General features: G+C 39.5%; 1 protein-coding gene across 1 annotated transcript; it reads left to right on the top strand.

The window, feature by feature from the left end:
* The first annotated feature begins 7,969 nt into the window (after positions 1 to 7,969).
* bnip1b (BCL2 interacting protein 1b) lies at positions 7,970 to 11,449 on the top strand. The gene is made up of 6 exons (XM_062537005.1): positions 7,970 to 8,054; positions 8,251 to 8,343; positions 8,563 to 8,654; positions 8,949 to 9,044; positions 9,311 to 9,429; positions 10,081 to 11,449. Exons 1-6 carry the CDS (start codon positions 7,971 to 7,973, stop codon positions 10,275 to 10,277), a joined length of 681 nt encoding a protein of 226 aa, XP_062392989.1. The 5' UTR covers position 7,970; the 3' UTR covers positions 10,278 to 11,449.
* The last annotated feature ends 60 nt before the right edge of the window (positions 11,450 to 11,509 follow it).

The following is an 11,509-nucleotide window of genomic DNA, read 5'->3' on the forward strand; positions in this document are numbered from 1 at the left end:
AGTACTGTATTCTTTCATTCACAAAAACCACACAAGAATTCTAAAATGCCACTTTACCAAGCATGCCACATCAGAGGAAATTAGATGGGGAGGAAAATCAAAAGGTAAAAAAAAGTCTGTATATTTTTTATTTTTTTTTTACTGATTTGCCTTGAGTCTCTCTGATTGGGTTGTGAAAAAAAGGCTGTGTTTTTGGTCTTTTTATCCTCCATGGGGTGTTTCTGAGCACATTAGGAAGCCTTCAGCACTCCCTCTGTGAATAGGTCACTTTTAGTTCGATGCTTGACGAACTTAGAACAGAATCATTCGATATGATCTCTTAGATACCTACTTGCTCCTCCGTAAGTCCTGTCGGATGTCTTGGATGAACAGCTTGCTCGATCTGAAATGCTGTACATAGATATTGCGTTTTAGTCTCTGTTACATTGTGTCTTTGATATGTACTGCTCAGATTATTGTGTTTGATCTGGTTGTACTAGTTGAAGCTGAGGAGGCGTGTGTTGTTTTTTTGTTTGTTTTGGCTCACGTCTTAAGCATTGAGGCCAGTTAGGCGTATTGATGTTGACAAGATTTTTGTTGTCTCTTGTTGTCAATGATTTTCACAAAAGGAGAGAAGCTATCAAATTAATTCCATTACCAGTGCTAACTGAAATATTTTTCATTATTCGTTTTTGTAATATCCACAGTACAGTGGAGTTGATATTAATTAAACAATTCAAGTGTCTGACAGTGACACTTTGCTGTCCTGAGTTAGAGAACTGGCAAGAAGGTGGTGTATCGCTGAGCCCTTAAAAGTTATTCTGAAAGAATAATCCAGATTCACTCCTAAAAGTCTCCCCTGACTTGTATACCAGATTGAATTTAGTCACTAATTTGACTCGCACTTTTTTGGCATCTTCGCATCAGAGCAGCATGACTAAGATTTTAAATATGTTTAAGAGAATAAATGAATGAATGTCGGGTTGCCCAAATAAGAATCTTGCTCTTGTGTGCTCTCCTCTACAGGCCCTGTAAGTCTTAGAGCTGGTTGAGGTGTAAGGCTGCCCTCTCTGTGTATCAGTTTAGCTTTGACTCATGAAACTCTTGGACACAGCACTGTCTTTTGAACCCTGCCTTTCTCCATGTAGCTCAAGCCCCAGGATCAGACCCTGGTATGAATTTTTAGTTCAATCCAAGAAGGGAAAATCCTTTATCTCTTAAAGCATGATGGATATTTAAATATTCATTATTTGATTTTTTTTTTTTTTTTAAGGAAAAAAAATAGAACATAGCCTACCTATTTTTCTTTTTGTTGTGTTAACAGTGTAGGTAAGAATTCCCTTTATACCGTCCAATGTTTTACTATTGTTGTTGCAGTGTTCTCTCTAAATGTTGATACCTATATTATGTATATAGTTATATATTACAAGCTCTATTACATGTAAGAGAAAGAAAGCACTTTGTTAAAAATATGAAAAAGATTAAGAAAAACAAAAAAAGAAATGCATTTTCCTTCCATTTTTGCTGCTAAACTGGCCTCGTTTGAATGCTGCAGAGAGTACTTGACTTAAACAACCTGAGCAGGTCAGAGATGGGCGAGGAGGTCTAGGGGTAAGACGCCTCTGGTGATCGGGCCCTGTGTGTGTGTGTGTGTGTGCGTGTGTGTGTGTGTGTGTGTGTGTGTGTGTGATGACTCTGATGTCATGAATTCATTTGCCTTCAGTAGACATTTCCTATGGAAAAATCAAACTCTGCTCTGGGTTCCTCTTCAGGTTGATGTACAGTGTAGACACATTTCTTCTGGGGTGATTCCAGAGAGTGCTATTGTCATATATATAAATCTATATATATTTTTAAAAAGTTAAAATGATAATTGACATAAAACGTAATTTGTACTTGTACGCAGTGGGGGAAGCTCTGAGACGCAGCAGAAAACCATGCGTGTTTCCTGTGTGTAGCTCAGAAGGAAATCTATATCTCTGTACTGTATGGCAAAAGCATTTGCCGCTTTGGGGAACCGATACTGAAAAGCCTACCTTTTGCCTTTTCCCCCACCCATCCATTTGTTGGAGAAAAAGATTAAACGCATGTTTCAAGTGCAGGTTTATTCTTTTCTCCTTTTTTGTTCTCCAGAAGTAGCTCCTTTTGTAGTGTTGTCTACAAGTAAGCAGACGTACGTGAAAATGATGTTGCGTAACGTGTGCATCGTGCTCAGAAGCGATATCCATCCATCAGTACAGCAAGGCATGGACGGAGAGGAGTCTTGAGAAGTAGAGGATTTTCCATTGTGCATGTTGATCTCGATCTAGTGTTTTTATGGGTAGAAAGATTGGGGCTCGGACAGGGGCATCAGTGGCATGTTATCGCAGGTTAGTTTGTTTGTTTGTTTTTTACATTGAGCTGAATGGACACAAGCTGTGCAACTTTACAGTATATCAGGAGACTCTGTGGCATTTTAACAGTCAAGGAAAAGGTTGCAATTCAAAGCCAGTACTCGTTTAAAATGTGTATTTCTTATATCCTCACCTACATTACTGAGATTAAGCTACTGCATCACGCTACTATATCCTTAGTAAGATTCGCAGAAAATTTTATTTAATTTAAAAAAAAAAGGCTTCTGTCGCTAATCTAATCTAATCTAGTTTGTGTCATATGCATGTTTCGGCATAAACACAATTTAGAATTATGACATTTTGTCAGACTATTTGTTTTTGATCAGCCATAATGTGTTCTTTGATTTAAAAAACAAAAACTAACAGAAGAATCAGTGAAAAATCACCAGGATATGAAGCTCATACCTGTAACGCAATATGGACTGAAATGACTGGGATGTGGTATTTCCACAGTCTGACATTGTCTAACAAGATGTCATATTCCTGGGAAATGCAAAAGTACTTAATTGCCTGCTTACTCAAGGTAGCACTCGTTGCTCCAAAAGGGAAAGAAATTGGCTCTCTGGTTTCTGGTCTGCCCTGAGTTTCGACCATAGTTCTCAACATGTTGTATAGTCCAGAAAGATGCTGCTACATCCCTTGCGAAAGCCTCCTGCTGCCCTGTGGCATGAGGGTGTTGCTGGGGCCGCAGTAAGCCAGACACTCGCTCCAAGTCTGCGCTCTTGACACTGAGAGCTGCTCAGACAGACTGTAAGGCTCTGTGTAAGAATCATTCCTGTTGTCACATTTTATATAGATCTCTAATGCTTTCTGCGTTTTTAAAAGTCCCTGTAGTAGACGATTGACCGAGAAAACCAGAATAATGTTCTAGAATAAGGTTCTAGCGGTGCCCATGCTCCGGAACACGGTACCATCAAACTTGGTTGGGTGGAATGTCATCATGTTACTTTTGTCCCTTTTAAAAAAGAAAAAAAGGATTTGAGAATGATAACAATGAATAGCGATTGTCCACATCGGAGGAGAGAGGAGAGATGTGTCGGTCTTTCTCCCTCTCTCCCTCTCTCTCTCCCTCTCTCCCTCTCTCTACTCGACTGATTTTTGGCATGCATATTCTTCTAGTCAGGTGTTTAGTTCATGTCTAGAACTTTAGGATCCTTATTAGTGCGCTATGCAGGCTTTTACTCCTCTGAGTATGGCACCATGTTGTGCTGTGCAGTTTCCAGCTCTGTCCTCTCCTCTCGTTTCTTTTATTTTTGGTTTATTTTGTATAAAAAGTTGTTTGTTTTTTTTTCTCCTAGCTTCATGGATGCTTCCTATGAGGTAGATTCTTCTGATGAGTTTTTTTTTGTGAAGTTATTGTCTCTGACTTCATCAGGTGAATCATGTTATGTTTTTGTTAGTTTAGAGAGGAGAGGTCATAAAGTCATTTTGCTGATGGAAGCTTGTGTTACTGTTGCTAAATAAAACACCCTATTTTCAACATATTTAACCTGTTGAATGCTGTAGGCCTTTTTCTTCAATTTTGTTGTTTGTTTGCTTGTTTTGCTTTTTTTGAGCACTTATTTCATGGACCTAATTGAAAAAAAAAGCTTTGTAGTGCAACGCTAAGCTCTTGTCACACTGATCAAGTGTCTCTTACAAAAAGTGCTCCCTGATGTGAACAGTTTTCTTTCATAGACTTGTATACTGTATTACACAATCTCGCCGCTCAGAAGTTGTTCAGAAGCATTACAGAAGCATTCCTACATATCATCACTGCAGATGTCCCTCTTTGCTTGTTAGAGCCTCCCCTATGCTCTAAAGTTGTATGTTGTGTATATAGACCTTTATTTTTGGTAATGATATGGTATCTTTAACATGAAGCACTTCAATGCAGAGAGTATGTGAAAGGCATGGACACTGTGCATGTAGATCCAGCTCATTCGACGTGTGTACGCGTTCGTATTTGTCATTGGAAGAGTTGTTGACACGAGCGCCTTGAATCAAGGGCTGCCCGTGCTCAAGGCTGCCACCCACCGTCTCCAAGCATAACCAATGAGCACAAAGTGTAGAAAGAGGAGGATTTGTAAAGGGTGCCTCATATATTCACATGCAGTTAAGCTATCCTTGGCGTTCCAACTATTTTTATGACAAGAAATATAGTACAATAAACCACAACAAATAGCCCGTAATTGCACTCATGTTTTGTTTCCAAACAAATCCAACATTTATTTTTAATACGATGCCTGCAAAATCAGGTGCCTTATTCAAACCGATGAGAAATCCAAACTTGATCTACATATACTCTTACAAAAAAAAAGTCTTGACGTTTTTTTATGGATACACAATTTTCCTTCTCCCGTCATGCCAAGAATCTAAACACAATTTGTTGTGACATTTTGAAAAAAAAAAAAAACAACAATTGTATGGGGTGGTGGTGAAATTGTGCAGATGGAAACTGTCGCTGCTCTGCCTCTCGCAGGTTCCATTTTAATGATGAATGTAGTCTTCCTTCAACTGATTCAATTCAATATTGAGAGAAGAACTTCTTACTCAAAGATATGTCCAGTGTAACATTGAGTGAGAGGCTTTCCAAAGAGTGCTGCAATCACGGTGTAGATTCATATGAGCTCTTTCTAGAGTTGTCCTTTCTTTTCTGTAAACTTTTTTTTTTGTGTTATTCTTTTTGTATTTATGCTCAAATCTATAAGTTGGTGCACACGTTTGAATTGTTTGATCGAATTGTTATTATTTGCCTTTTGTACTTGGCCCTCAATTAGACTTGCCATGCCATTACGCTGTTCATCTTGACATGTTTTTCTGAGTTTCCACGTCACTGACATTGACTTCAGTAGAAATACATGATTCCACATGATGAATTATTCTCACTGAGCTACATGGTGGGCCCCCGAACTGCCTTCCATGGGTCTGCTTTTTTGTTTTGTTTTGTTTTGTTTTGAGAACTCTCCACTGCAAAGGTAGATCTGACTCTCTCTAAAGACAATGACGAACCCTCAAGAGTTGTGTCCTCTCACAAATGTGCAAGATAACTGTGCCTCTCGATTCCTCGGTCTCTACTGTGCTCTAGACTGCTGGCTTATCTCTGTACTCCTGGAGCAATGTCACACAGACACAGACGCTGAAGAATACACACATATATACACACACTCTCTCACACACACACACACACACAAACACAAACACAAACACAAACACAAACAAACAAACAAACATACACACACACACACACACACAAACAAACCATTCGCAGATGGCCTTCCGCAGTCTTTCATCACAGACAGATGAAAACAAGGTTCACGTCAACGCAACACGACACACACACACCGAGGGGTGCGCATTGTTGAACCCCAGATCTGTCCGGAACCAGAGACCGCCATGGAGAGGAGGGACTGGACTGGACTGGACTCAAAAACATGGTGCTCGCGGGCCCGGTCCCGGACTCCCAACTCAGTATGGCAGGGTATGGGGTGGGTCGCGTCCTGTCTTTTCCTGCCCTGCCCTGTATTCCTCCTGGAAGGTTGGCCATCGCTTCGTTTCCTTCTCCTTTTGGTTCTTTGGAGCAAGTCTGTCAATCCTCAGTCGTAGTAGAGATGTAACACACATGCACACACATCTCCACACACACAGACACACACACAAACATGAAGTGGAAAAACAAAAAAAACTTTCCTTTTGGGGACATTGGGTAGGAGTTGTATCTCACCACCCATGGTGCTGAATTAGAAATTTAAAAATTAAAAAAAATCTGTACTTGAACAGCCTAAGTGACTGAGAGTCAGACTTGGCACACCATTTGTTTTTATTTTATTTCGTTCGTTCGGCGCGACTGAGGAAGGCACCACCGCGACTCCCTGTGGCAGTGGCAGAACCATGAGCTGCTTCTCACTGCGTAGACACCAGTGCCAAGGCCTTGCCCCACTCCCTAACCCCTCCCCACCCCCATATGATGGCAGGCTGTCGGAGTAACTGCTGAGTGAGAACCTGAGAGGAATTGCCAAGGGCCTGTTTGAAACTGAAGGCAAAGAGGAATTCGGAATAGCATGGGTGGCTATGGGCACAGATCTCTCACCCTAGCACTGAAGTGTTTGGGTCATCCTCCTCTGCACTGGACATGTGTAGACCGACAGACGGCCAACCCGTACCGAGTACAACTCTGCGAAACTCTCTCCACTTGTGCACACACACACACACACACACACAGGGGGACAGACATACACATTGCAGTGATTTACATTTCCTTCCAAACTTGCCAAAATTTAAACATAATGGTGTGAGAGCAAATTTGATCCTTGACATTGGTTGTGGTTACGGCAAACAAGAACCACTAAAATCCATACAACACACTCAATTCAAGACAATTACTAAGAGTCTCACCCATCCTTTAAGAATGAAAAAAAAAGAAAGAAAAAAAGTCACACGGTAACTCATGATCTTGATGTAATGCTTCTGATGTTGTATGGTAAACTTCTAGTTAACTTAGCATGGGATCTTTACGTAGCTAGTACTGTGTGCGTATCCCCCCAAGTGTAAAATCTCTTGTCACCTTAGGAAGGCTGTATTTCATTGCTAAGTGCTCTGTTCTAGAACTCTTGGTGAAATTCTTAAGCAAATCTGCAGAAGCGTATCCTGCTGACTTTAACATTAACTTGATCCTATTAGCAATGTCTATATTTGTAGTTCACATATATGCCTGTTCAAATACAATATCTTGACAGTTGTTATATTTATGTTTAAATGTTGTGCTGGGTTTATACTTTTGATGTTCTCTTGTTTTCTTTTCTTTTCCATTTTTGTTTTGATTTTTCTTTATTCTTTTCTTTTTTTGAGGCATAATTAGTTGGAGACTTCATCTAGATCATTGAGCTTTGTAAATGTCCAGATGTGAAGTAGGCTTTAGAGACTCAGTTGTGATTGATTTTGTAAAGATGTCTGCTTGTATAATTGTGCCTCATTATTTTTGTTTGTTTATTTGTTCTTGTTTTCTATCATTATCCTTAATTATGTCACACCATTGTATCAGCCCGGAGTTGGTACCACAGTTTTGCTTGTAACCATGATAGTCTAATTCTGTTATTGATTTTAATATGAAAATAAACATTAGAAACCATATTTTTTATTCTTCTTGTAATAAAACAGAACTTGCATAGTTATATTGACATTAGGCATTAACTTGATGAATAGATCAACATATAATTGCATTCACTTTACACCACTGAGGCACAACACACAAAATTATAGCAGGTTGGCTATTATGAATTAATTTAAATGCTTACCAAAGTCTCATTCCACATGTGAAATACTTTTTACCTTAAACAGTCCATCTTAAATATATCTCATCTAAGCTTAGGAAGAGGCTGTATACTGGATCATGATGAACATAAGGAATATGCCTCCATGTTAATCATAACTGCTAGTACTGAACTGTGTAGTAATTTAGGAAGAAGTGGACATTGCAACTATTCAGTTTCATCTAGTCTACTATATAATAATGCCCGGTAGGCGGCAGTAATGAGCCTAATACAGTTCAGCCAACCACCACAAAAGAGCACAGAGAGCGGTTTAGCCAATCATTGAGCACCATTTTCCAAAACAAAAAAGATGGCGGTACTTTCAGATGTTAGAGTCCGAATTTGTAGTCAAGAAATCATCAAACACGACTTACAACTCAAGGCATTTATACAGGTAAACATAAATATTTCATCTCCTCATTACCACGATTTTATCATAAGTCATATTCTTAGACAATATTCGTTTTCAGACGAGACTGCTATAATCCATCGAGCGTTAATTTAACGGACCTCTGATGACGACTCGCGGCTCAAATTGGCAGAATATGCCTGCACAAAAAATAACAATTATTATCTATACTTTAAATCAGGATATAAACGATTGCCTCGGACCCCAACATGTACTGGATGAATTGAATTTCCAGGTAAAAGTCAAGTTCCGTCAGCTTAGACGCAGGATACAGGTGAGTTGCCTACCAGGCCTACGTCTCTTTTTAAGAAGTGTCAGTGAAGTCTTTGAATAGGAAAGCATTGCATGTAGTTGATTGGTATAGATTTTTCAATGGTCCATTATCGAATGGTTAAACACGTCAAGAGGCAATAGGCTGGATATTATTTCTATTCAACCAGAAAGGTCTCCTCAATGTCATGAAAAATATCGAGCTTCGATCCTTTTCTCTCAGGGTTTAGAACAGCTGGCAAAGGAACAAGACAGTGAGAAAGATAAAAATATCATCCTGTGTGAGGCAGATGGACATCGAAAACAGATATTGAGGTATGGTGTTCCTAAATAGAGACCAGCATCAATGAATGTATCTAACTTGATTAAAAACATCGTTGTGTATGACTCTGCCAAGTTTGTTTTCATTTGATGGTTGCTTTCTGTTATGGTTATGCTATGCTAGTTGGCAGACGCTTTTATCCAAAGCCCCTTACACAGTATATAAACATTACATTAGTGAAAAACAATAGTTTCAAATCAAGCTTAAAAGCCAACAATAAGCAATAGTGTGTGTAAATGACGACATCTGGTATCACTGGACTCTTCTTAATGCTCAATTATGTTCAGTAATCAGGCTACATGGCGGAAGGCAAATCTAGCCTGCAAGCTCCTGATAGACAATATGGAGAAGGATGAACTACTAAACAGTACAGTCAGACCTAGGTGAGCCAACCAAATGCACTTCACACACCACAGTCTCTCTCTCCTCTCTCTCTGATACATACAGTATACTTATGACCTCCATCATTAATGCATGGAGTAAATCCTTTTGCTGAGTGGAGTTGTTTGTTTCCATCTCTTGTGTGTGTGTGTGTGTGTGTGTGTGTGTGTGTGTGTGTGTGTGTGTGTGTGTGTGTGTGTGTGTGTGTGTGTGTGTGTGTGTGTGTGTGTGTGTGTGTGTGTGTGTGTGTGTGTGTGTGTGTGTGTAGGAAGACCACCAAAGAGAGCCTGGCTGAGACGAGCAGTGGCATCACTGAGTCACTCATGATCATCAACCGGCTGATGTCTGAGCAGGTCAAGCAGAGTGAGGGGACCGTTAGCCACCTGGGTAAATCAATACGTGACTTCTGATTGGTTATTTGAACAAAATACAGAGTTTAGGCTTGCATGTTTCTGTACGGATTTTCTTTGTTCTGCCATGTTTGTTAGGTATTGCTATATCTTTAGGTCTTTTGCATCGCATGAGTCTGATTTTATTTTTTGAGAAGGGAGAATATATTCAAACATTTTTCCCAGTCCTAGGTACAAGATCTGAGTATTGCCCCATCACGGCATACAGGGTTCATACGTTTTTTTAAAAAAACTGGAAAAGTTATGGAATTTGAAAATGCCAATTTCCAGGCCTGGAAAGGTTTTGGAAAACAAAAAACATCCCAAAAGTTTTGGAAAAGTCATGGAAATTTGCTTCATCCAATTCAACTCAGAAACATATCTCATTTGGGCAGGTCATGTCTCACACTTGCATCACAACCGATTGGCAAATTTGTACGTTTTGAGAGCATTCCTTCTAGGTAACCATCCCGTTATCTCACGCGTCATATCTATTATTAATGTAGCACTAGTTGATGTGAGGTTTTGAGAAATATAAGGTCATGGAAATTTGAGAAAAAATTATGGAAAAGTCATGGAAATTCTCTGGTGGAAATGTGTATGAACCCTGGGCATAGATGTTCACTCTGATATCCTTTTCCTACCACAGTAATCTCCTCGAGGACTGTTCTGGAGACGAATGAGGAGTTCAGGGCACTGAACGGGGCCATCCACTTAGGAAGGAAGCTGATCTTAAAATACAACCGACGAGAAGTCACAGACAAGCTCCTCATCTTTCTGGCCCTGGCCTTGTTTTTGGCCACAGTAGTCTACATTGTGAAGAAGAGACTTTTTCCTTTCCTTTGACAGTCATAAAGATATGACCCTGATGAGTGAGACACGAGGAACAGGATTCCCCTCTTGCACTTTCTGTCAAAGAAAAGGTTGTTGAAGGGCAGGACAATAACCTTGGCCAATACAGGGTGAATGAAAGGGATATATATCGATAGCAGACTTGGACTGCTTTTACACTGGTTTCGAGAGAGGGTTATCGCAGCCAATTAAGGGGTTGAGTAAAAATGTAGGAAATGGTTCATTTGCTTAGATGTCTTAAATCAACGTTCCTGCGATTAGACTTGAATAGGAGAGTTTTAACTTATGTTGTGTGGAATAATCTATACGTATATTTTGCTCTGGCTGTTGTTTTAAACGAGGTGAATGTGAATAGTTTGTATAGTGAACCAGAGGAAACATGCTGCATTCCAAACACTTGATGTCAAAACCAGGACTATTGTCAATATGCTAAAGCAATGCAATTGTGAAGCACCAGTTTTTGAAGATACTTTGTCAAATTTCAAGAGATTTTATCCAGCCACAAATGGAACAAACTTGAACATAACTTTACCTGACTCAGGCCTATGATATCTAATATTCATTATTATATAATGATCTAACATTGATTGGTGAATATGGTAAACACCACTGCAAAGCCTATAATGGACAAATAGAATTTGTTTCATGGTGGGTGCATAGACATAATGTGCATATTTATCTTCCTAAGACCAGCCTGTATTGTTTTTTTCTGACATGACATAGATTGCCAACAAAGCCTATTGACAGTTTCCTGTTACAGCCCTGAGTCACCTACCTCAGGAGGAAGTTTGTTGAAGAAATAAGCACACACTGCCCTCCACCAGGTGTTTACATTGCAAAGTTGGACTTTACACTGTTGTTTGCTATCTGTGAGATGCCATGCCATACCTGTTGAAGAACTTGATAATCTGCTAGTATTTTGTTTTATTTATTGTTATATTCATTTTCCACTTTTGTTCAGTCTTGTGTGAAAAGGTTTATATTTATACCACTAGGGGGCAGACTACCATTTCACACTGTGGATCTGGTCTGGTATTGTGTTTCAAATATTCGCTAAAATATTAACATGTCTGAGCCGTTTGAGGTTAATTTAAAAGAACACTTAGGATGCTCAGCAATCATATTGTTGCATGCAGCCCAAACTCCAAACTGGCGCAAGGTTTCAGTGGTCTTCAGTGGCATCAGCACTTGATTTCAGATTAGTCAGACTGCTCATCTTATACAGA

The sequence above is a fragment of the Sardina pilchardus genome, chromosome 5 (assembly GCF_963854185.1).
Source record: "Sardina pilchardus chromosome 5, fSarPil1.1, whole genome shotgun sequence".
In the NCBI taxonomy this organism is placed as follows: domain Eukaryota; kingdom Metazoa; phylum Chordata; class Actinopteri; order Clupeiformes; family Clupeidae; genus Sardina; species Sardina pilchardus.

Excerpts from the sequence above, each read along its gene's own strand:
- bnip1b (XM_062537005.1), top strand. The coding sequence starts at position 7,971 with ATGGCGGTACTTTCAGATGTTAGAGTCCGAATTTGTAGTCAAGAAATC. Across the intron at positions 8,344-8,562 it reads AGCTTAGACGCAGGATACAG|GGTTTAGAACAGCTGGCAAA; the intron begins GTGAGTTGCCTA and ends CTTTTCTCTCAG. Across the intron at positions 9,045-9,310 it reads AACAGTACAGTCAGACCTAG|GAAGACCACCAAAGAGAGCC; the intron begins GTGAGCCAACCA and ends GTGTGTGTGTAG.